Source organism: Rhinatrema bivittatum, chromosome 16, assembly GCF_901001135.1.
Source record: "Rhinatrema bivittatum chromosome 16, aRhiBiv1.1, whole genome shotgun sequence".
NCBI classification, from domain to species: Eukaryota; Metazoa; Chordata; class Amphibia; order Gymnophiona; family Rhinatrematidae; genus Rhinatrema; species Rhinatrema bivittatum.
Genome location: NC_042630.1, coordinates 3431930 through 3452796, shown reverse-complemented (window position 1 = coordinate 3452796; position 20867 = coordinate 3431930). Strand labels below are relative to the sequence as shown.

General features: G+C 50.8%; 1 gene segment (V, D, J or C); it reads right to left on the bottom strand.

The window, feature by feature from the left end:
• Positions 1 to 4162: 4162 nt before the first annotated feature.
• LOC115078394 lies at positions 4163 to 20242 on the bottom strand. The segment is given in 6 exon segments: positions 4163 to 4377; positions 6929 to 7035; positions 7149 to 7166; positions 7789 to 8127; positions 15729 to 15792; positions 20210 to 20242. Coding segments are annotated over 6 exon segments (585 nt in total).
• Positions 20243 to 20867: the final 625 nt, after the last annotated feature.

Genomic DNA, 20867 nt, shown 5'->3' with positions numbered 1-20867 from the left:
CTGATCCGCTCCAGGATCTGCAGCTCTGCTGGCACTGGTTAACTCCCAAGACCAAACCGGATCAGAAACTGCTCCCGACCCGGTGCCAGGTACCCATCCCAGCTCCTCCCCTTACAAGAAAGCCCAGATCTAATTTTCCTCTCACGTTTGCTCTTCCTGGGGGAGGGGAGGCGGTTCCTGGTTGCCATCTGGGCTAGCAGCTCGCACTCTTTGAAGGCTGTTTGTGAGGAGTTTGCAGAGAAAGGGGAGCCTGGCTTGGCAGGCACCGTGCAGCCGTTACACCGCAGAAGCTCATGGGGGCAGAGGGAAGATAGAGATCTTCTGACATACATACAAATATATCACATTTCCAGGGTAAGCACTAAATAAAGCCTCGTTCAAACCCACATGTCCCCTCACCACCTGCTGATATCCAGAAATCAAAGCAACCTGCAGCTCCCACACCTGGCAGAGTTTTCTGTCATTTTTGTGTCAGGGAAAACAATATAGCATTTAATGCCCTTAACTCCTAGAGGTGACAGGCTCTGTATCCCTGCACCCATCCCCATATCCCTCCAGTCCTAGAGGTGACAGGCTCTGTATCCTTGCTCCCATCCCCTGATCCCTCCAGTCCTAGAGGTGACAGGCTCTGTATCCCTGCTCCCATCCCCTGAGACCTACAGTCCTAGAGGTGACAGGCTCTGTATCCCTGCACCCATCCCCTGATCCCTCCACTCCTAGAGGTGACAGGCTCTGTATCCCTGCACCCATCCACTGATCCCTCCAGTCCTAGAGGTGACAGGCTCTGTATCCCTGCTCCCATCCCCTGATCTCTCCAGTCCTAGAGGTGACAGGCTCTGTATCCCTGCTCCCATCCCCTGAGACCTACAGTCCTAGAGGTGACAGGCTCTGTATCCCTGCACCCATCCCCTGATCCCTCCACTCCTAGAGGTGACAGGCTCTGTATCCCTGCACCCATCCACTGATCCCTCCAGTCCTAGAGGTGACAGGCTCTGTATCCCTGCCCCCATCCCCTGATCCCTCCAGTCCTAGAGGTGACAGGCTCTGTATCCCTGCTCCCGTCCCCTGAGCTCTCCAGTCCTAGAGGTGACAGGCTCTGTATCCCTGCACCCATCCCCTGATCCCTCCAGTCCTAGAGGTGACAAGCTCTGTATCCCTGCTCCCATCCCCTGATCCCTCCAGTCCTAGAGGTGACAGGCTCTGTATCCCTGCACCCATCCCCTGATCCCTCCAGTCCTAGAGGTGACAGGCTCTGTATCCCTGCTCCCATCCCCTGCTCCCTCCAGTCCTAGAGGTGACAGGCTCTGTATCCCTGCACCCATCCCCTGATCCCTCCAGTCCTAGAGGTGACAGGCTCTGTTTCCCTTTCACATTATAATTTGATTTGAAGACATGAAATAACACAGGCTAATGTTTGGGTATACAAAGTGAAATATTTATTTATGGCAGGTCTCATTTGCGTTCAGGCATTTAGTATATTTACAGAAAGGATTAAAATTATGCATGCATTATGTATTACTGTTGAGATACATACAGAACGTCTGTATGAAGTCATACGAATGGAAAAACATTACAATTCCAGAAAAAGTAGGAGTTTTATTTATATGACAATTCATGGGGAAATATTTTATTAAGGAATCAAGTTTGTATTTAAATGCATTTTACACACATGGTGTCAAAGTTTCTCTGTGCTGAGAAGACATGACAGAGTATAAGTGTTTCTGTTGGAAACTGTGTCAAGGTTTGTGTGTTTCCATTGAAATGGCATGTCAGGGTGTGAGTATTCACAGTAGGATCATCAAAGTTTGCATGTTTGTGTTGGGTAGGCATGTCAAGGTGTTTCTGTGGAGAAGGGATTCCAGGGTATGTGCTGGGAAGCTGGGTGAGGGTGTGAATATTCACATTAGGATCATCAGAGTTTGCATGTTTGTGTTGGGTAGGCATGTCAAGGAGTTTCTGTGGAGAAAGGATTCCAGGGTATGTGCTGGGAAGCCGGGTGAGGGTGTGAGTATTCACAGTAGGATCATCAGAGTTTGTATGTTTGTGTTGGGTAGGCATGTCAAGGTGTTTCTGTGGAGAAGGGATTCCAGGGTATGTGCTGGGAAGCTGGGTCAGGGTGTGAGTATTCACATTAGGATCATCAGAGTTTGCATGTTTGTGTTGGGTAGGCATGTCAAGGAGTTTCTGTGGAGAAGGGATTCCAGGGTATGTGCTGGGAAGCCGGGTGAGGGTGTGAGTATTCACAGTAGGATCATCAGAGTTTGCATGTTTGTGTTGGGTAGGCATGTCAAGGTGTTTCTGTGGAGAAGGGATTCCAGGGTATGTGCTGGGAAGCTGGGTCAGGGTGTGAGTATTCACAGTAGGATCATCAGAGTTTGTATGTTTGTGTTGGGTAGGCATGTCAAGGTGTTTCTGTGGAGAAGGGATTCCAGGGTATGTGCTGGGAAGCTGGGTGAGGGTGTGAGTATTCACAGTAGGATCATCAGAGTTTGCATGTTTGTGTTGGGTAGGCATGTCAAGGTGTTTCTGTGGAGAAGGGATTCCAGGGTATGTGCTGGGAAGCCGGGTCAGAGTGTGAGTATTCACAGTAGGATCATCAGAGTTTGCATGTTTGTGTTGGGTAGGCATGTCAAGGTGTTTCTGTGGAGAAGGGATTCCAGGGTATGTGCTGGGAAGCTGGGTCAGGGTGTGAGTATTCACATTAGGATCATCAGAGTTTGCGTGTTTGTGTTGGGTAGGCATGTCAAGGTGTTTCTGTGGAGAAGGGATTCCAGGGTATGTGCTGGGAAACTGGGTCAGGGTGTGAGTATTCACAGTAGGATCATCAGAGTTTGTATGTTTGTGTTGGGTAGGCATGTCAAGGTGTTTCTGTGGAGAAGGGATTCCAGGGTATGTGCTGGGAAGCTGGGTCAGGGTGTGAGTATTCACATTAGGATCATCAGAGTTTGCATGTTTGTGTTGGGTAGGCATGTCAAGGTGTTTCTGTGGAGAAGGGATTCCAGGGTATGTGCTGGGAAGCTGGGTCAGGGTGTGAGTATTCACAGTAGGATCATCAGAGTTTGCGTGTTTGTGTTGGGTAGGCATGTCAAGGTGTTTCTGTGGAGAAGGGATTCCAGGGTATGTGCTGGGAAGCTGGGTCAGGGTGTGAGTATTCACAGTAGGATCATCAGAGTTTGTGTGTTTGTGTTGGGTAGGCATGTCAAGGTGTTTCTGTGGAGAAGGGATTCCAGGGTATGTGCTGGGAAGCTGGGTCAGGGTGTGAGTATTCACAGTAGGATCATCAGAGTTTGTGTGTTTGTGTTGGGTAGGCATGTCAAGGTGTTTCTGTGGAGAAGGGATTCCAGGGTATGTGCTGGGAAGCTGGGTCAGGGTGTGAGTATTCACAGTAGGATCATCAGAGTTTGTATGTTTGTGTTGGGTAGGCATGTCAAGGTGTTTCTGTGGAGAAGGGATTCCAGGGTATGTGCTGGGAAGCTGGGTCAGGGTGTGAGTATTCACATTAGGATCATCAGAGTTTGCGTGTTTGTGTTGGGTAGGCATGTCAAGGTGTTTCTGTGGAGAAGGGATTCCAGGGTATGTGCTGGGAAGCCGGGTCAGGGTGTGAGTATTCACAGTAGGATCATCAGAGTTTGTATGTTTGTGTTGGGTAGGCATGTCAAGGTGTTTCTGTGGAGAAGGGATTCCAGGGTATGTGCTGGGAAGCTGGGTCAGGGTGTGAGTATTCACAGTAGGATCATCAGAGTTTGTGTGTTTGTGTTGGGTAGGCATGTCAAGGTGTTTCTGTGGAGAAGGGATTCCAGGGTATGTGCTGGGAAGCTGGGTCAGGGTGTGAGTATTCACATTAGGATCATCAGAGTTTGCGTGTTTGTGTTGGGTAGGCATGTCAAGGTGTTTCTGTGGAGAAGGGATTCCAGGGTATGTGCTGGGAAGCTGGGTCAGAGTGTGAGTTTCTATGTTGGGAAGGAGTGTCAGAGTTTGCGTTTGTGTTGGGAAGTTTGTGTTTGTGCTCAGAAGATATGTCAGGGTTGTATTGGGAAGCTGTGCTAGATTTTTTGTGTCAGTGACATAACTCCCTGCTGTCGTTTGTACTTTAATGTCCCTCACTACACCAGCTCACAGTCTTTAGGAAGAAGAGACTTTTCCCATGACACGCCAGCCGTAATTCATTTCTTTCAGTTTTCTTTTTTATTAACTGATATATTTAGGACCAAGATATGCTTGTTGCCAGAAGAAAAAGACTTAATTTTGGAGCACACCAGACGAAGTCTAAAGCAGATGATAAACAGAAGCCTGTAGCAAGGGGCGGATCTTCCGAGGAAGACAGAAATCTCATCCCTCAGCTTCCTGCTCAATTCAGCTGAACTGCTTGCCACAAACCTGTACAGAGAAAGAAAACAAGCAGGAAGGAAACTTTGAGGGGCTGCAAATTCCAAAGATTTAGTCAGGAACTAAGTGGGCAAAATGTGTGCTTGGGAGAGATGGATTACATGGGTAGAATGGCTGAATCCAGCAGAGTCCCGTGCAGACTTTCACCACATGCAAACTGTCTCTAACCACAGTAAAATGAGACGTTCCCTGGGGGAATAGAGGCTGTAACTGGGCAGGGTAAAGAAACTGCATGTACACATTCACAGTGGCTGCATGGACATTACAGCACTGTTTGACTGCGTGTAAGTGTATGAACAGATGTTTAGGTACGTTACAAGCCGATAGGCAGGGGCCTTCTAGCTGACTATCAGCTGCACATCTGTAGCCTAAAACATAGGTGTGGGGATTCCAGTTAGGCACCCTCCTGAAAAAAAACCAATCTCTATGCCACATGTACCCTGAGCATAGTGAGGTCCTGCAGTGAGGGAGCAGGGACTGTGCAGGAGGACTGAGTGTGCCTATAACCATCCTGCCATGACAGCAGGGACTGTGCAGGAGGACTGAGTGTCCCCGTAACACACCCTGCCATGAGAGAGCAGGGACTGTGCAGGAGGACTGAGTGTTCCTGTAACACATCCTGCAATGAGAGAGCAGGGACTGTGCAGGAGGACTGAGTGTCCCCATAACACATCCTGCCATAAGACAGCAGGGACTGTGCAGGAGGACTGAGTGTCCCCATAACACACCCTGCCATGAGAGAGCAGGGACTGTGCAGGAGGACTGAGTGTTCCTGTAACACATCCTGCCATGAGAGAGCAGGGACTGTGCAGGAGGACTGAGTGTCCCCATAACACATCCTGCCATGAGAGAGCAGGGACTGTGCAGGAGGACTGAGTGTTCCTGTAACACATCCTGCCATGAGAGAGCAGGGACTGTGCAGGAGGACTGAGTGTTCCTGTAACACATCCTGCCATGAGAGAGCAGGGACTGTGCAGGAGGACTGAGTGTCCCCATAACACATCCTGCCATAAGACAGCAGGGACTGTGCAGGAGGACTGAGTGTCCCCATAACACACCCTGCCATGAGAGAGCAGGGACTGTGCAGGAGGACTGAGTGTCCCCATAACACATCCTGCCATAAGACAGCAGGGACTGTGCAGGAGGACTGAGTGTTCCTGTAACACATCCTGCCATGAGAGAGCAGGGACTGTGCAGGAGGACTGAGTGTTCCTGTAACACATCCTGCCATGAGACAGCAGGGACTGTGCAGGAGGGCTGAGTGTCCCCATAACACACCCTGCCATGAGAGAGCAGGGACTGTGCAGGAGGACTGAGTGTCCCCATAACACATCCTGCCATAAGACAGCAGGGACTGTGCAGGAGGACTGAGTGTTCCTGTAACACATCCTGCCATGAGACAGCAGGGACTGTGCAGGAGGACTGAGTGTTCCTGTAACACATCCTGCCATGAGACAGCAGGGACTGTGCAGGAGGACTGAGTGTTCCTGTAACACATCCTGCCATGAGACAGCAGGGACTGTGCAGGAGGACTGAGTGTTCCCGTAACACATCCTGCCATGAGAGAGCAGGGACTGTGCAGGAGGACTGAGTGTTCCTGTAACACATCCTGCCGTGAGAGAGCAGGGACTGTGCAGGAGGACTGAGTGTTCCTGTAACACATCCTGCCATGAGAGAGCAGGGACTGTGCAGGAGGACTGAGTGTTCCTGTAACACATCCTGCCATGAGAGAGCAGGGACTGTGCAGGAGGACTGAGTGTTCCTGTAACACATCCTGCCATGAGAGAGCAGGGACTGTGCAGGAGGACTGAGTGTTCCTGTAACACATCCTGCCATGAGAGAGCAGGGACTGTGCAGGAGGACTGAGTGTTCCTGTAACACATCCTGCCATGAGACAGCAGGGACTGTGCAGGAGGACTGAGTGTTCCTGTAACACATCCTGCCATGAGAGAGCAGGGACTGTGCAGGAGGACTGAGTGTTCCTGTAACACATCCTGCCGTGAGAGAGCAGGGACTGTGCAGGAGGACTGAGTGTTCCTGTAACACATCCTGCCATGAGAGAGCAGGGACTGTGCAGGAGGGCTGAGTGTTCCTGTAACACATCCTGCCATAAGACAGCAGGGACTGTGCAGGAGGGCTGAGTGTTCCTGTAACACATCCTGCCATGAGAGAGCAGGGACTGTGCAGGAGGACTGAGTGTTCCTGTAACACACCCTGCCATGAGAGAGCAGGGACTGTGCAGGAGGACTGAGTGTTCCTGTAACACATCCTGCCATGAGAGAGCAGGGACTGTGCAGGAGGACTGAGTGTTCCTGTAACACATCCTGCCATGAGACAGCAGGGACTGTGCAGGAGGGCTGAGTGTTCCTGTAACACATCCTGCCCTGAGACAGCAGGGACTGTGCAGGAGGACTGAGTGTCCCCATAACACATCCTGCCATGAGACAGCAGGGACTGTGCTGGTGGGCAAAGTGTTCCTGTAAAAACAGAGACTTTGTAGTAGGACTGAGCGTGTCTTTTCCTGAAGCACACTCACACATACCTTGGTCCTTACCATGAGGACTGTGACACAGATCCCATACAGCAGAGCTTTCCAGAGGATCAGGAAGTAATTGAAATGTGCAGATTTCAGCTGCTTGGAAAAGGCGTCTGCAGGAACCCATAAGAGAAGCATTAATAATCTGGGTATAAACTGTGTGTCCACACACCCCCCCCCCCCCCGACCCCATCCTGCCTGAGGAGGTACAGAAACCGAAACTTACCCACACTCAGTCCACAGCCTGAAAAAGAGAAAAAAATGGATGGATCAAAGCCTTATCTGAGGAGAGAGTGAGAGAGGCAGAAATCCTGAGAACAGAAAGGGATAAAGAGGCAATGATTTTATAACGTCACAGCAGTGCTTCTGTGACCTCAGATTAGTGATTTTGCCTAGACTGTCACCTTCTCGTCCCCTGGTCTCATTGCAAAGGGTGAGGGAACGGGAGAGGTCAGCGGGGGCCTGTGGCATGGCTGGGCAGAGAGGGATGGACTGACCAGCTCCCTGGAGCTCCCTCTCACCTTCTCGTCCCCTGGTCTCCTGGGTGAGGGAACGGGAGAGGTCAGCGGGGGCCTGTGGCATGGCTGGGCAGAGAGGGATGGACTGACCAGCTCCCTGGAGCTCCCTCTCACCTTCTCATCCCCTGGTCTCATTGCAAAGGGTGAGGGAACGGGAGAGGTCAGCGGGGGCCTGTGGCATGGCTGGGCAGAGAGGGATGGACTGACCAGCTCCCTGGAGCTCCCTCTCACCTTCTCATCCCCTGGTCTCATTGCAAAGGGTGAGGGAACGGGAGAGGTCAGCGGGGGCCTGTGGCATGGCTGGGCAGAGAGGGATGGACTGACCAGCTCCCTGGAGCTCCCTCTCACCTTCTCGTCCCCTGGTCTCCTGGGTGAGGGTCGTCTCATTGGGGTGGAAGACGTGGACATTGCATTGGAAGGTGTTCCGAGGGTTGAGCCACTCTCCCAGCGAGAGCCGCAGGCGGCTGCTGATGGAGAACTTCCTGCTGACCTCGTCCCTGCTGGGATCCTCGTCCGTCCCCACCCCCTCTGTCCTGGCCACGCCGTTCACGCTCCACGTCACCTCCACATGCTCGGGGTAGAAGTCGGTGGCCAGGCACACCAGAGTGGCCTTCTTCTTCTCTCTCACCTCGTCCGGTGAGGGGTCAAAGAGCGCCACCTTCGGGCTGGAGACGTTCACCCCATCCTCTGAAAGAGAGAAGGAGATTGCAGGAGACAGATCACTGTGTGTGTGTGTGCGTGTGAGAGAAATTATGTCAGAAAACCTTCCTGCCCTACAGGTCGATACAGTAAGGTTCGTGGGAGAGTGGGCGAGCACCCACTCTCCCGGCGTGCGCACAGGCCATTGTCTCTGTGCGCGCGATTCAGTAAACCAAAATATTTAAATTAGGGCTCGTGGTAAGAAGAGGCGCTAGGGACACTAGCGCGTCCCTAGCGCCTTCTTTTTGGACTGGAGCGGCGGCTGTCAGCGGATTTGACAGCAGACGCTCAATTTTGCCGGTGTCGGTTCTCGAGTCCGTTGACAGCCACGGGCTCGGAAACCCGGACGCCAGCAAAATTCAGCATCCAGTTTTCAACCCGCAGTTTTTACTGCTTTTCTGTGCACTTCCCCGACGCCGGCAGAAATTAACGCCTACCTTTGGGTTGGCGCTGATTTCTGAAAGTAAAATGTGCGTCTTGGCTGCACGTTTTACTTACTGTATTGTGTGAGAATGACTAATAGGCCCATCAGCATGCATTGCAGGCGCTATTAGTTTCGGAGGAGGTTGGACGCGTTTTTTCGACTCGCTATTACCCCTTACTGAATAAGGGGTAAAGCTAGCGCATCGAAAACGTGCGTCCAAATGCGGGTTAACCGTGTTCTCTGCCGGAGCGCCCTGTACTGTATGGGCCTGAAAGTTAGAGGCAGGAGAAGATGGAGGTGCGGCAGTCCTCAGGGATAACCAAGGCAGGTTCCCCCTCTCCCCTGGGGAGAGAGCAAGGGATCAGAAGTGAAATGCCCGGGGGTAGGAGGCATTAGGAAGACCTTTGTAACTTGGAGGGAGACCCAGCCCTGGAAGGAGCAGGAGATCTCCAGCTGGAGCCCCACAGCCCGAGCTGATTGAGCTGCAGGGGATCCTGAGGTCCCAGCGAGCCTTAAAGCATTCGCCAGCCTCACTCGCTTAGGTGACTGTGGTGATTCTCCATGGCCCCGTGCAATTCACAGACTGCAGTACTAAAGCACTGCCATCATGTCAGCGTGGCCCCCAGGGGCCTGGTCTTTCCCTCCGCATCCCGCTGACCATTCATTCTACCTGCCCAATCTCTTAATCCCCTCTGCCCCGGGGCTGGCGCGTGACTGAGTTCCAGTCCCCACCTTCATAGAAATTGTTCGGGAGGGCACCGTGAATTCTCTTTTGCTTTTCTGCCCCACACTCTGCAGCTCTTTTACCTCTCACAATTCCTCCTGCCAAACAGTAACTTAGATTTAGAAAACCTTTCAAGACCGTTCTCTTTTGCAAGGCCTTCCCTGTTTGAGTGCCTTATCCTTTTATAACATTTATCCTCTTTAATATCATTTGATGTGTATTTTTTTTTTACAGTGTATTGTTCATTAATTTTAAGTTTTATGTTCTAATTAGTATTAAGTTTTGTCTGATGTATATTTTACAGTGTATTTTCTATTTTAAGTTTGTTTTAATTAGTGCTTTTTTTTTTTTTTTTAGGAATGTTGTCTTATTCTTTTGTTTATTCTGATTTTTTGTAGATTGCCTTAATTTTTCTTAAGAAAAATGATCCATCAAATGCAATAAACTAATTTCCTAATCTGTGTTTCATAGTTGGCTATGTACACAGCTGTTTCTGTGAGTTGTGGGTCATTTGTGTTTCACGTTATTAGTTTAAAGTTATTTTCCTTTCACTACATCAGTGCAGGGTGACTGTGAAGGAGAAAACTCAAGATGTAGAGAGAGAGAGAGAGAGAGGGTGGCCTAGTGCTTAGAATAACAGACAGGAGCCCTGGGTTCAAATCCTACATCTCACACTGCCATGCTGAGACTGGACAAGTCACTTTATCTCCCATGGCCTCAGCTACTTTCTTAGCTTGCACCTGTCTGGGACAGGGGCCTGTGCACCTATAGACAGGGCTGCTTCCTAAATAACGCTGTGCTCTGCTTTAAGTTCTTTCTGCAGCCTGTGTGTGTGTGAGAGAGACCAGCTCGCTGCCTCCCTGCTCACATCTACCTCCTCTTACAAATAACTCTTGCACTACAGAACGGAAAGTACAAAATGTGTTAGCGAGTAAGCGCAGGCAGTGGGCTGCCAGCTCTGAGCAAGGACTCATCTCAGCGCGCCTCCCTGCAGAGAGGAGCACAGCCCGAGCTTCCCCCAGCATTGCCACTCTGCAGGGACAGGGGAAGAGCGGCATGGTAAATAAATAAATAATGATCCTTAGGGAAAAAGTCTTTAAATGAGCCAGGAATTCAACTGCACCTTATAATGACCTATATCTCATTAACAGCAAATCCACGCGAAGGCTGCTTTGCCTGTGACATCTCCTTTACGTATTGATAGGCCCTGTGTATGAGAAGCTGGGACTACGCTCACTGAGATCCTGGATGTCCCAGCACCAAACCAGAGGAAGATTATTTTATAAGGGGGCGGGGGGATTGCCTTTATTTTTAATCAGCCACAGTAAGCGAAACTATCTAGGGAGAGAGGGGAGGAGGGGGAATAACAGTGAGTCAGAATCTGAAATCAGATTTTACTGTTTTCTAAAACCTGGGTGCTGGGAGGATTAAAAACGGGGGAGGTCAGGGCTAGCTTTCCTTCTTTTATAGATGAGTTAATTCATTCCCCCCCCCCCCCCCCCCCCCCCCACGGACACAAACACCGCCCCCACCAGCAAGGAAGAAATAAGTCATAAAACAGAGGACAGAGGAAGGATTTCTGCCATCACTGCAGGAGAGCCTGAAAGCCACTTCAGCTTTTACATTTCCACACAGGAGGCACAGGCTGCACACATCTGCGAGGCAGTTCTTACTGCAATTCAAAGTCTGCAATTTCTAGAAGGGAGACATAACCCACAGGAAAAAACAAATGCAAATCTTGCACTACTCTGAGCTTCTTGCCATCATCTGTAAATTTAGCAAGAGAAAATAATCCCTTTCAGTCTCCCTCCTGTGCATTTTCCTGGAGTCTCCTCTGGTATTCTCAGTCCCTGCGCTCTCTGCATTTTGCTGGAGTCTCCCCTGGTATTTTCAGCCCCTGCACTCTCTGCATTTTGCTGGAGTCTCCTCTGGTATTTTCAGCCCCTGCGCTCTCTGCATTTTGCTGGAGTCTCCTCTGGTATTTTCAGCCCCTGCGCTCTCTGCATTTTGCTGGAGTCTCCTCTGGTATTTTCAGCCCCTGCATTCTCTGCATTTTGCTGGAGTCTCCTCTGGTATTCTCAGCCCCTGCGCTCTCTGCATTTTGCTGGAGTCTCCTCTGGTATTTTCATCCCTGCACTCTCTGCATTTTGCTGGAGTCTCCCCTGGTATTCTCAGCCCCTGCGCTCTCTGCATTTTGCTGGAGTCTCCCCTGGTATTCTCAGCCCCTGCGCTCTCTGCATTTTGCTGGAGTCTCCTCTGGTATTTTCAGCCCCTTCGCTCTCTGCATTTTGCTGGAGTCTCCCCTGGTATTCTCAGCCCCTGCGCTCTCTGCATTTTGCTGGAGTCTCCTCTGGTATTTTCAGCCCCTTCGCTCTCTGCACTTTGCTGGAGTCTCCCCTGTTATTTTCAGCCCCTTCACTCTATGCATTTTCCTGGCGTCTCCTCTGGTATTTTCAGCCCCTACGCTCTCTGCATTTTGCTGGAGTCTCCTCTGGTATTCTCAGCCCCTGTGCTCTGTGCATTTTGCTGGAGTCTCCTCTGGTATTCTCAGCCCCTGCGCTCTCTGCATTTTGCTGGAGTCTCCTCTGATATTTTCAGCCCCTGCGCTCTCTGCATTTTGCTGGAGTCTCCCCTGGCATTTTCAGCCCCTGCGCTCTCTGCATTTTGCTGGAGTCTCCCCTGGTATTCTCAGCCCCTGCGCTCTCTGCATTTTGCTGGAGTCTCCTCTGGTATTTTCAGCCCCTTCGCTCTCTGCACTTTGCTGGAGTCTCCCCTGTTATTTTCAGCCCCTTCACTCTATGCATTTTCCTGGCGTCTCCTCTGGTATTTTCAGCCCCTACGCTCTCTGCATTTTGCTGGAGTCTCCTCTGGTATTCTCAGCCCCTGCGCTCTCTGCATTTTGCTGGAGTCTCCTCTGGTATTCTCAGCCCCTGCGCTCTCTGCATTTTGCTGGAGTCTCCTCTGGTATTCTCAGCCCCTGCGCTCTCTGCATTTTGCTGGAGTCTCCTCTGGTATTTTCAGCCCCTGCGCTCTCTGCATTTTGCTGGAGTCTCCCCTGGTATTCTCAGCCCCTGCGCTCTCTGCATTTTGCTGGAGTCTCCTCTGGTATTTTCAGCCCCTTCGCTCTCTGCACTTTGCTGGAGTCTCCCCTGTTATTTTCAGCCCCTTCACTCTATGCATTTTCCTGGCGTCTCCTCTGGTATTTTCAGCCCCTACGCTCTCTGCATTTTGCTGGACTCTCCTCTGATATTTTCAGCCCCTGCTCTCTGCATTTTGCTGGAGTCTCCCCTGGCATTTTCAGCCTCTGTGCTCTGTGGTACATCACCAGCAAAAATGTGTCAAATCCCTCCAGCTCAGCTGGGAAAAGCCTTTGCAAGCTTCTGCATCTTAAAATGTACTGTAAAGAGGATATTCTTACCTAAGATGGATAACTTGGTCCCTGTCCCAAAATACTGAGCGGAGGCACTGGTACACAGTGACTTGCCCTCTGACAGTCAGAAAGCAGTCCCTGGGCTGGAGTGGCACTGCTCCTCTCCAGCGCCCTCGCTCAGCCCCCGGTTATCTGCAGTGCCCTCTGCAGCTGCTGCTCAACATCTTCAGATGCACGAAAACCACACTTTTCATTTGATGACTAATTTTAAACAGTTTAAGCGTAACCTTAAAACCTGGCTTTTTAACGAGGCATCCACAACTGAATCTTAGGATGTATTAGTTCTCATTTTATGCTTTTTCTGTTTTTATTGGTATCGATTCTTTGTTAATGTATTTTCTGTATTTAATTTTAGCAGTTATTACTTTTAGTGTTTCTGTTTTTATGAGTTTTTAAATGTAATAACGTCTTAATGAATTGTTTAGGTTTTATTTTTAGGCTATTTTGGTTGCTTTTTTTGAGGATAGGATTATTTATAATTTGTATTTGCATTTTTTAATATGTTGTGACCGTTACGAGGGACTGTCTTAGTGACGGTACACAAAACCTAATAAATAAATACAAAATAAATGACCTTGTTCTTTCCCCACACTCAGAGAAATAAAAGGATTCAGGCATGTGAATAAAGTTCGTTTGAGATTCTCCCAGCTAAATCTGCTTCTGGTCTTACCTACGAGATAACCTGGTCCTGCTGCCAGATCATACTGAAGCCTGCCCTACAACAAGCTGCAAGGCTACCTGTCCCCCTCCATCACACAAAGTTACCAGGAGGAAATCCCTGCTTAATAATTCTGGTACTCAGGGGGACCTGCACTTTGAAGTTTAGTCTGTGTTTTTCTAGCAATGGTCAACAGGATGATTTCTTGTCCCTGAACGTCTGATGGCTGCAGAAGGAACACAGCTCAAGCTTTGGATGCCACATTCTCTGTACAGTACTGGACATTTAAAGAAAATCAAAGGGGGGTTATTTTAACGCAGAACCAGAGCTTCAGAGGGTCCCCTGCACTTAAACCATCCCAGAGATATTTCCCTGGTCTCTTCCTAAAATCCACCAGTGACAGACATCCCACCATGTCACTTTCTGGGAGGGAGGGTGAATTGCAAGATTTTATTTCGAGCACTTAAGAACTCACCTAGGACAGTCAGTCTGGTCCCGTCACCAAAATACTGAACATTTGCTGAACACAGCCTGGAAGAGGAGACCTAAATCTCTCTGCTCACTCCTCCTTCCTGTCTCAGCTCTCCGCTGTTTTGTGAAGCCAAAAGAAGCAGAGAGGTCTCCAGCAGGCTCCAGAGCTCTGTCTGTTTTACGTTTTGTGTCCATGCATACCATCCATACCCTTCACTCCCCCACCTCTGAGGATCCTCTGTGCCCGTCCCAGGCTTTACCCCTCACTCCCCCACAGCTAAGGATCCTCTGTGCTTATCCCAGGCTTTACCCCTCACTCCCCCACCTCTGAGGATCCTCTGTGCCCGTCCCAGGCTTTACCCCTCACTCCCCCACAGCTAAGGATCCTCTGTGCTTATCCCAGGCTTTACCCCTCACTCCCCCACCTCTGAGGATCCTCTGTGCCTGTCCCAGGCTTTACCCCTCACTCCTCCACCTCTGAGGATCCTCTGTGCCCGTCCCAGGCTTTACCCCTCACTCCCCCATCTCTGAGGATCCTCTGTGCTTATCCCAGGCTTTACCCCTCACTCCCCCACCTCTGAGGATCCTCTGTGCTTATCCCAGGCTTTACCTCTCACTCCCCCACCTCTGAGGATCCTCTGTGCTTATCCCAGGCTTTACCCCTCACTCCCTCACAGCTAAGGATCCTCTGTGCTTATCCCAGGCTTTACCCCTCACTCCCCCACCTCTGAGGATCCTCTGTGCCCGTCCCAGGCTTTACCCCTCACTCCCCCACCTCTGAGGATCCTCTGTGCTTATCCCAGGCTTTACCCCTCACTCTCCCACCTCTGAGGATCCTCTGTGCTTATCCCAGGCTTTACCCCTCACTCCCCCACCTCTGAGGATCCTCTGTACCCATCCCAGGCTTTACCTCTCACTCCCCCACCTCTGAGGATCCTCTGTGCTTATCCCAGGCTTTACCCCTCACTCCCCCACCTCTGAGGATCCTCTGTGCTTATCCCAGGCTTTACCCCTCACTCCCCCACCTCTGAGGATCCTCTGTGCTTATCCCAGGCTTTACCTCTCACTCCCCCACCTCTGAGGATCCTCTGTGCTTATCCCGGGCTTTACCCCTCACTCCCCCACCTCTGAGGATCCTCTGTGCTTATCCCGGGCTTTATCCCTCACTCCCCCACCTCTGAGGATCCTCTGTGCTTATCCCGGGCTTTACCCCTCACTCCCCCACCTCTGAGGATCCTCTGTGCTTATCCCAGGCTTTATCCCTCACTCCCCCACCTCTGAGGATCCTCTGTGCTTATCCCAGGCTTTATCCCTCACTCCCCCACCTCTGAGGAGCCTCTGTGCTTATCCCAGGCTTTACCCCTCACTCCCCCACCTCTGAGGATCCTCTTACCTTGCACAATAAGGACGGTGCCATCCCCGAATATGAGAGGGGAATAGTTTGAACACAGAGATAGCTGGGTGTATCAAAACCCACAGCTGCAGAGAGGCCAGGAGCTGTAACCCCCAACTAACTTTGTAAGCTGTAAACAGGCCCAAAGTTTATATCTATCAATCTGTCTGTCTCTATATCACCCTACAGAATCTGTCTGTCTGTCTGCTTCCCTACCTGAACTTTCTCTAACACACACTAGATTAGTAAGGCAGGAATGAAGGCAAGGCTCAGGGGTATTATAAACCAGAGACTGCCCCGGCCACCTTGGACAGCATCGTTTTACTAATTACATGGGGGGAGGGGAGAGAGAGCTCCCAGAGGAGGAAAAGGGAGAATCTATTTTCCCATTTCATTTTCATGAACACAGAGGAGTAAAACGTTTCAACGTTAAGCTTAAGGTTCTCCTGAATTTTAAAGCTGATTCTCCATCTAGTCGGAGGGTCTTACCTTGGACTGTTAACTTGGTCCCTTTGCCGAAATACTGAGTGTAGCTTCCAGAACACACTGAAGCCTGCTCCTACAAAAAGCTGCAGGCGCTGCTGTCTCCCTCCATCGCACGGGAAACTCATTTTATTCTCTTATGGCAGTGAGGAACTGGTAAAAACCTTTCCACTTTCTGCACATTCTCCATACATAGCATCAGGATACCTGGGTGACCCCTCACTCCCCCACCTCTGAGGATCCTCTGTGCTTATCCCAGGCTTTACCTCTCACTCCCCCAGCTCTGAGGATCCTCTGTGCTTATCCCAGGCTTTACCCCTCACTCCCCCACACCTAAGGATCCTCTGTGCTTATCCCAGGCTTTACCCCTCACTCCCCCACCTCTGAGGATCCTCTGTGCTTATCCCAGGCTTTACCCCTCACTCCCTCACAGCTAAGGATCCTCTGTGCTTATCCCAGGCTTTACCCCTCACTCTCCCACCTCTGAGGATCCTCTGTGCTTATCCCAGGCTTTACCCCTCACTCCCCCACCTCTGAGGATCCTCTGTGCTTATCCCAGGCTTTACCCCTCACTCCCCCACCTCTGAGGATCATCTGTGCTTATCCCAGGCTTTACCCCTCACTCCCCCACCTCTGAGGATCCTCTGTGCTTTTCCCAGGCTTTACCCCTCACTCCCCCACCTCTGAGGATCCTCTGTGCTTATCCCAGGTTTTACCCCTCACTCCCCCACCTCTGAGGATCCTCTGTGCTTATCCCAGGTTTTACCCCTCACTCCCCCACCTCTGAGGATCCTCTGTGCCTCTCCCAGGCTTTCCCCCTCTAACTCAGATCTCCCAGTGACTTCACACCATCTCCGGAGCCTGAATGATAGGCGCAGAGTAAGGGATTTGCTCTGGCTGCCCTGCTAGGAGGTGGGAGGACGGGGGTATGAGATCTAAATTGCTCTTTTTCCACTCATCATCAGCTCACATTTTCTGCCGTCCTAGGTACCTGCGGACAGATAACCTCCCCCAGCCTGTGCCAATCTGGAGCCAGGTTATGGAGGATGCCAGCCTGACTGAATATGGAGGTCTCCTTACCTAGGACGGTGAGTCGGGTCCCGTCTCCAAAGAACTGTTCCCTGTTATTACACAGTGCAACTCTCGCCAACTAAAAAGGGTCGTGGGCTTCAAAAGGGGGGAGGGGAGTTTTGTACCCGCGCTGCCCACAAGAAAGAGAGCAGGTGTTCAGGGTGAGGGGCAGAGGAGCGGGGAGCAGGGAGTCCTCCTCCCAGGATGATACCTCAGCCCGCCAGCTCCAAACCTTCAGGGCTCCTTAGCCGCACCCCCCTCCCAACTTGTGGGGCATCTCTGCTTTTAATTAATGCAACTTTATTCTTGGCTACAGGGCAGGATTAGGCCCTTACGTCTTTCTAAAACAGGAGGTAACTGGGAAAAGGCTGAGGCTCCCGGACAGAAATTCACTCTGCGCAAGATTAAAGTCCTGCTGAGGGGGGAGAGAGGGGCAGGAGGGGAGAAGCAGGGGCAATAACCAGAGAGACAGGAACTGCTGAGGGGGAGAGAGAGAGGGGCAGGGAGGGGAGAAGCAGGGGCAATAACCAGAGATACAGGAACTGCTGAGGGGGAGAGAGAGAGGGGCAGGGAGGGGAGAAGCAGGGGCAATAACCAGAGATACAGGAACTGCTGAGGGGGGAGAGAGGGGCAGGAGGGGAGAAGCAGGGGCAATAACCAGAGATACAGGAACTGCTGAGGGGGAGAGGGGCAGGGAAGGGAGAAGCAGGGGCAATAACCAGAGATACAGGAACTTCTGAGGGGGAGAGGGGCAGGGAGGGGAGAAGCAGGGGCAATAACCAGAGATACAGGAACTGCTGAGGGGGGAGAGAGGGGCAGGAGGGGAGAAGCAGGGGCAATAACCAGAGATACAGGAACTGCTGAGGGGGAGAGAGGGGCAGGGAGGGGAGAAGCAGGGGCAATAACCAGAGATACAGGAACTGCTGAGGGGGAGAGAGAGAGGGGCAGGGAAGGGAGAAGCAGGGGCAATAACCAGAGATACAGGAACTTCTGAGGGGGGAGAGAGGGGCAGGAGGGGAGAAGCAGGGGCAATCACAGAGATACAGGAACTTCTGAGGGAGGAGAGGGGCAGGAGGGGAGAAGCAGGGGCAATAACCAGAGATACAGGAACTGCTGAGGGGGAGAGAGAGAGGGGCAGGGAGGGGAGAAGCAGGGGCAATAACCAGAGATACAGGAACTGCTGAGGGGGAGAGAGGGGCAGGAGGGGAGAAGCAGGGGCAATAACCAGAGAGACAGGAACTGCTGAGGGGAGAGAGGGGAGAAGCAGGGGCAATAACCAGAGATACAGGAACTGCTGAGAGGGAGAGAGAGAGGGGCAGGGAGGGGAGAAGCAGGGGCAATAACCAGAGATACAGGAACTGCTGAGGGGGAGAGGGGCAGGGAAGGGAGAAGCAGGGGCAATAACCAGAGATACAGGAACTGCTGAGGGGGAGAGGGGCAGGGAAGGGAGAAGCAAGGCAAGAAGCAGGATACAGGAGCAGTTAGGGGTGCAGGAGAAGGAAGCCGAGCTCAGCATTAATGAGCCGTCAGGGCACATTTAGATTCTGGAGAGCTGGGAAGGACGCACACCGCAGATCAACAGTAAGATGAGTAATGGAAAGTTTGTTGTTTCTCTCACCTTCAACACAGCTGTGAGAATTTCCTTTCAAATCTTCCCCTTCCCCCAAAATGATGCCTTGACAAACACATTCAGTGCTTATGAAGGAAAAATCAGCAAAAGGTCCCCAGCCAGCCCCCTGCAGAAGGAGTTTCCTACCTAGGACGCTCACTGTTCACACTGTAACAGAGCTGCAGAAAACCCTCCTGCCACCGTGCACCTCACCCGTTCATGCTGCAAGAGGGGCTTAGGCACTTTACAGGGAGCTGCTGATTACCTCCGGACTGTTTACAGTGGGGACTGGGGGTGGCCCTCCAAAACTAGAGATATAGAAATCAAGGGCAGATAAGGACTCCATTGTCCAGACCTTCCCTATCCTGACGCCTGCTTTACCCCTCACTCCGCCACCTCTGAGGATCCTGTGTGCTTATCCCAAGCTTTACCCCTCACTCCCCCACCTCTGAGGATCCTCTGTGCCCGTCCCAGGCTTTACCTCTCACTCCCCCACCTCTGAGGATCCTCTGTGCTTATCCCAGGCTTTACCTCTCACTCCCCCACCTCTGAGGATCCTCTGTGCCCGTCCCAGGCTTTACCCCTCACTTCCCCACCTCTGAGGATCCTCTGTACCAGTCCCAGGCTTTACCTCTCACTCCCCCACATCTGAGGATCCTCTGTGCTTATCCCAGGCTTTACCTCTCACTCCCCCACCTCTGAGGATCCTCTGTGCCCGTCCCAGGCTTTGCCCCTCACTCCTCCACCTCTGAGGATCCTCTGTGCCCGTCCCAGGCTTTACCCCTCACTCCCTCACCTCTGAGGATCCTCTGTACCTCCTCCAGGCTTTACCCCTCACTCCCCCACCTCTGAGGATCCTCTATACCTTTATTTGTAGGTACATGCGCCTAGAGGAGCACCGATAGAGGAGCTATGGTGGCATGCCAGAGGAGTTAATAATTAATAATAATAATAATAATAATAATAATAATGCCAGAGGTGTTGGTGCCATTTGGGGAGTTGGGGCCAGCTTGTGAGTGTAGTTGGTCGTGAGCTTACCCCACACCTGGCCAAGCATGACACCATGAGTGAACAAATACTCTGTCCCTTCTAATCTCTCATATTGGGATTGGGATTCTGGGTACTTTCAACAACCGTGGGCTTCTGAAAGCAGTAGCTGTCTATTTGAAAATGAAGATAATTCACTCTTACACAGCAGTGAAAGGCTATAAAAAATATCTCCAAATGTTTCCAGATAGCAATATCAACTGTCAGAAACATTGTTAAGAAATGAAAGTTACATGAAGTTATTGTAAGCAAGATCTGGAAGAAAGGCAAGGCAAGTAAAAAATCTGATAGAATTAAGAACATAAGAACATAAGAAATTGCCATGTTGGGTCAGACCAAGGGTCCATCAAGCCCAGCATCCTAGGTTCAACAGAGGCCAAACCAGGCCACAAGAACTTGGCAAGAACCCAAACACCAGAAACTGGTCAGATCTGCAATAGAGAGCCCTCAGACCACTGCAAACAGCCTGCAGAAAAGTTCAGCTGACAGTAGAGAAACCGTCCACAGGTCCACTGTACAATGTTGTTTCCTTAACAATGATCTGCATGGGAGAGTTGCCAGATGGAAAACTTTCCTATGACCTCATCACAAAAGTCATGAATATGCCAAAGAAAACCTTGATAAGCCTGAAACTTTTAAGAACATATCTTAGAAGCTAATATCCCCTGGTCAATGAAGAAATTGAAGCTGAAAATAGGTTGGATATTTCAGCAAGATAAGGGTCCAAAACGGATCTGGAAGTCAATCATGAAGTACTTACAGGAAAGAATGATGGTTTTGGAAGCGCCTTCATAGTCCCCAGATCTGAATATTATTGTAAATCTGAAGGGGTGTCTGAAATATGAAGTGCATACCTAAAGAGCCATGTTCTAAGCTGGAAGAGTAGGGAAAAATTCCAAAAGCAATAATAGGCAGACACCTAGCTGGTTACAGGAAAACATCTGGAAGCTGTTGTTTCTGCCAAAGGAGGTGTTACAGAGTTCTGACTGAAAGGGTGCACAGACGTTTGCATGTGCCAAATTCACATTATTATTATTATTATTGAGGTGCTATCATTCCCTCAAATGTATTCATGTGAAACAGGAGAATGGTCCGGTGGGCTGGGATGTGCTAGCAGGTGAGCTGAGGTCGGAGGAGCGTTCAAAAGCGTCCAAGCGTTGGAATCCTGCGGATAGAAATCATTGTAGGGATGCATTTTGTCCCAGGATTAGGGAGCTAGATACAGGGTTTTCTGAATGTTTATCGTAATCCACCTGGGAGTTACAATAGATAAATACCAGGAGAAGATCTGGCTTTAACCTTTCTTTTTTTTTTTGAAGTGTTAAATAATTTAGTTCTAAGCTAATCCTCATGAGGAGACCCTTCCACAGAGAGGGACCCGGGACAGTCCCACTGCTGAAAAGGCTCTTCTAACCGGA